We start from the raw sequence: 4,811 nt of genomic DNA, 5'->3' as shown, positions 1-4,811 counted from the left end.
TATTAATCAAATTTGTTAAAATGCAAGCATAAAGCATTAGCATGTTAATGTTAACATGTTAGCACATGACCAGATAAGAGGTTTGATTGATTGAGACTTTTATTAGTAGATTGCACAGTACAGTACATATTCCGTACAATTGACCACTAAATGGTAACACCCGAATACATTTTTCAACTTGTTTAAGTCGGGGTCCACGTTAATCAATTCATGTTAAAGGCATTACCAAAAGTGAAGGCAGTTCTGTCATTTAATCAATTGAAGGATTCAAATGGTTATTAATAATGAACCTCAACAGTCTTGTTATTGAATACCATTTTAAAGCACATCTGCTCAATAAAAAAGCACACGGCAGGCAGAAGTCATTAAATTTCCAATTATAAATATTGTAATAAAGTACTTATAGTATAAACTCTTCGTGTTGTTGCTAATGTATAAAATAATGGTCAGCCTTGGCTCAGACATCAAAGTACGGCTTTTATTGTAATATAAACACATTTGTGTTAATACACAGCAAAATCATTAACACTGACTTGTTTTTTTAAAGGAATTTACTGTTCATGTTTTTAGTTGAATGGGACGAGGAGTGTGCGAGGTTCATTAATTAAAATCAACTCAGGAAAAAAAATTGAATTACATTTTTTCAAATTACTTTTTTGGTGTTTGGATAAGTAATGTAAAACTTTTTTTTTTTAAAAAGCGTAAAATTCAGTGTCTTTGATTTGGGACTGAATGTGCGGGGCCGCATGTCGCACCACGACGCAGACTGTCACAAAAAGGTGTCAGTGTTCGGGGAATCTTAGCTACATGTCACAGAAGGAGCCCCAATTCACTTAGCACAGCCGTGTGGACGTGCTTATTTCTTATATTCATACCCTTTCATGGTGTTGTTTTCCACACTTAAATGACCTCCCAAAAAACACTGACCATGAAAGCCAGGGTATTACAGCAAAAAAAAAAACATTTTTTTTTACATTTATTATTAAATGTCATAAATAACAAGCGAGTTCAAATACAAATAGATAGGTATGTACAGGAAAAAGGCACTTGAATTTCTTAGTCTGAATGCAGGCACATTAATATGGAACATAACCGCACGTTAATTTATTCTATTTACAAAGATATACACTTGAATGTTAGCGCAAAAAGGAAATGTGTGAGGATGGTCCAAACATGAAGAGCCAAGAGGAGTGAGATGGATTGTCTTTGATTCTGCTTCTTCTTCTTCTCAGTAGCTCTGAGCCACGGGCGCCCAGGAGGCGGTCAACCTGGCGATGGAGCTCTCGAACTGGGCGTCCCCGACCCCGACCTCGCCCAGGTTGGGGTCGTACATCGAGGACGGCGAGGAGACGGGCAGCGAGGAGGTCAGCCCGGTGTAGGAGGAGCCCCTCAGGAACTGGGAGGTCAAGCCGCCGGGGATGGAACCGGAGGCCGAGCCCGACGGGGTGAGGGTGGTTCCGGCCACGGACCAGAGGCTGGGGTACTGACTGGAACCCGGAAAAAACAAACAATGGTGATTTATGTCTTATTTTGACATCTGAAAGGCTCACCTTGAGTTGGATGTGGAGTTGGTGGTGTGCGACAGGGTGCCCATGCCGGTGGAGTTTGGGATCGGGAGGGCGGACCAGCCATCATGGGTGGGCGCCAAGGTGCCCGAGGTGTTGTCCATGTAGTTATCTGCAAAGAACCATGCACGCAGTGAGTCAAGATTTGAGCAATTTGGGGTCAGTTTGCTCTGCGGCCGGTCTTACTCGTGCTGGCGGTGCGGTGGGGGTAGTGGCTGGGGTACGGGGTGGCCCGGTGGCTCCTCAGGCTGGAGTAGCGCTCGCAGTAGGAGCCCGAGGAGTGGGCCACCGTGCCGCTGAACTGCGGGGGGCTGCTGCTGGGGCAGATGGGGCTCTGGCCTGGGAGGAACCAACCTCCAACTGATACCAGAAACACACCATGAGTACAAAGTCAGAATATGGGGCGACTTTTAGGCACGCTTACGTTGTGAGTAGCCCGACTGTTGGCTGTCCACGCTGTGATCCGGCACTTCTTTGTGGTCGCTCCTGAATTGATGCAAAATCATTTTTAATCATGAACGCTGCCTAAAAAGACACATGTTGTACCTTTCTTTCGCGTCCAGGAAGGCTTTAGCGAAAGGATTGTGCTTTATCTTGAGGGCCGTAATCTGTGACCCCCAAAAAAAACCCAATGAGATTTTTTTTAGTCATGGTCATTTTTTTTTTAAAACAGAGACTGAGATGCACGCACCTCTTCGTTCTGGTACGCGGTGACGGCGATGAACTGCGTTTCCGGGAAGGACTGGCTGCTGATCATCTTCTGGATGCCGCCCACCTTCACGATGTGTATCCTCGGCTCGTATTTGTGTAGCGAGTTGAGCATAATCTGTGCATTTTGAAAAAAGTCAGAAGTGTTCAAACTTCTTCAAAAATCAAAAACCGGGGCCATTTTGATATTTTTAGTAATACTGTAAAAAGGTTCAAACTAAGTAATATATAGTTTTTCAGTATTATTAGAAATACAATATTTATTATATACTTTTTTTTTTGTTATTTACACCTTTTTTCTATTTTTTACAGTTCTTTCTGCAGGGCTACCCCAAAATGCATGAATCCACTCCCTGGTCCCCATGTACCGTTGAGTTTGACTGCCAGTAAACCAAGTAATATTTTTTCAATGTTCAATTTATCATTACACTTTTTTTGTTTACATATTTTTTCAGTTTATTCATTTGATTTTTTTTTTTTTTACATTTTGGCTGCTTTTCCCTGCAAATGCATGAAATCCACCCCCCCTGTTGTCCCTTAACTGGTCCCCCACCGTTGAGTTTGTGTATTTTTACAATATTATAAAAAATATATTATTTATTATTTCATTTTTTCTTTTTGTTACTTTCTGTTATTTATTTATTTTCATTTTTGTCCCAAATGCATGAATCCACCCCCACCGTTGAGTTTGTTTGACAGTAAACCAGTTGATATTTTTTTCAAAGTTGAAATTTAGTATGACAATTTATTGGTTTACGTATTTTTTCAGTTTATCTATTTGATTTTTTTGTTGTAGATTTTTTTTTACATTTTGGTTGTTTTTCCTGCATGAAATCCACACCCCCTGTTGTCCCACCGTTGACTTTGTTTGACAGTAAACCAAGTAACACTTTTTACAATATTATTAAAAATAGATTATTTATTATTACATTTTTCTTTTTGTTACTTTCTATTCTTTTTTTTTTTAAATTTTTGTCCCAAATGCATGAATCCACCCCCACGTTGCCTCTTACCTGCCCCCCACCGTTGAGTTTGTTTGATAGTAAACCAAGTAATATTTTCACAATATTATTAAAAATATGTTATTTATCATCACATTTTTTTACTTTTGTTAGTTTTGTCCTTTTTCACCTCCATGTTGTCTCTTACCTGTCCCCCGCCGTTGAGTTTGTTTGACAGCTTGACTTTGCTGAAGGAAACCGGCGCTTTCATCCAGTGCGCACCGAAGTTGGGCGAGTCCGGGTGGATGTACACGCAGCTGGGGCTCTGCGGCTCCGGTTTGCCGCCGGGCACCCACTCCCCGTTCACGTACTTCCACCGGTTGTTGTCGGCGGCCACGAAGTCCAGCAACACCGAGTACATGGCGTTGGGGTCGAGGCCGCTGACGCTCGCCCTGAGCACCGGGAACATCCTCCTGGAAAGGTAACCAAAAGCCACGCTTTACCCTGCGTAAAGTGTGCGTAAAATGCGCAAAGGAGCAGCCTACCTTCCCGTTTTGGTGACAATCATCTCGTTGGTCAACTCTTTAAACTTGTTCCACAGGTCTGCGTCCTCCAGCGTCAGTTTAATATCCCTCTCGGACGCGTCCCCCTTCTCGCTGCCCTTCTGGAACTCGCTCTCCACGGCGCTCAGGAGGTGCTCCAGGCGCTGGTCCGGGTTGGAGGAGGTCATATTTCCACGCCAAGGTATACACACACACGCGCACACTCACACACCGACAGAACCCAAGATATCGACGCTCACTTGACTCGTGAGGGTGCTTTACTAACCGCTGCAACCCGCAGGCCCCATGATTTAAGGGCCCCCAGGGACCTCATGGGGTTGTGTAGGGGGCGTGGTTTACGCGCACCTCTCCTCCCGCCGTCTTTAAACACGCCCCTGGAGAACCTCTCTCCTCTTCATATCCACATCACATTAATATAAATACTTTCCCATACAAAACTTCATTGACAAAAATACACATTTTATCCCAGCTCAGTCGGGTTTAGGATCAGAGGTTTAGCACCAAAGATCTGCAGTGTGAGTGCAACAGTGATGGCCGAAGCTTGAGACAAAAGAAGGGGAAGCAGTGCCTTTGAACTCAGTTGTATATTTGCAAATAGTGCTAATCTTTTGTTGTCTCAAATCCACATGGGAGAGAGGGAGAGGGGCTGTGTTTACTGAGCATGGGGCCATTAGTGCAGGGCCTGCCTGTGTTGCAGTCCTCATGGCCCAAAGTGTGGATGGCCTGCAAGTGATGCCCTCATTTGCATAATGGGCCTGTGCAGCCTCCCTCCCTTATACATTATATTACAAACTACATGCATGCATGGGGACACTTCTACTATTCATCAACCTCAAATCATGTTTAAGATGCTCAAATCAAAAAAGTGAACGTGTGTCTAAAATGGAATTTCAGTCAGTTTGGCACGTTCTTGAATGAACTTCATGCTTATTTCCTTCATAATATCTCCAGAAAATGTGCCTTTGTCCTGTATAATATTCAATCATACATATATTATAGCCAATCATCTTAAAATACATTGAATTGAATACATG

The 4,811-nt window shown here is 43.1% G+C and overlaps 1 protein-coding gene across 1 annotated transcript; it reads right to left on the bottom strand.

The window, feature by feature from the left end:
• Positions 1-1,205: 1,205 nt before the first annotated feature.
• tbxta (T-box transcription factor Ta) lies at positions 1,206-3,983 on the bottom strand. Its single transcript, XM_062046315.1, has 8 exons — positions 3,760-3,983; positions 3,423-3,687; positions 2,257-2,391; positions 2,112-2,173; positions 1,990-2,051; positions 1,752-1,925; positions 1,551-1,677; positions 1,206-1,487 (listed from the first exon to the last, which is right to left on the bottom strand). Exons 1-8 carry the CDS (start codon positions 3,942-3,944, stop codon positions 1,229-1,231), a joined length of 1,269 nt encoding a protein of 422 aa, XP_061902299.1. The 5' UTR covers positions 3,945-3,983; the 3' UTR covers positions 1,206-1,228.
• Between the last annotated feature and the right edge of the window lie 828 nt (positions 3,984-4,811).

The sequence above is a fragment of the Entelurus aequoreus genome, linkage group LG05 (assembly GCF_033978785.1).
Source record: "Entelurus aequoreus isolate RoL-2023_Sb linkage group LG05, RoL_Eaeq_v1.1, whole genome shotgun sequence".
In the NCBI taxonomy this organism is placed as follows: Eukaryota; Metazoa; Chordata; class Actinopteri; order Syngnathiformes; family Syngnathidae; genus Entelurus; species Entelurus aequoreus.
This window is presented reverse-complemented; position numbering and strand designations above follow the sequence as displayed.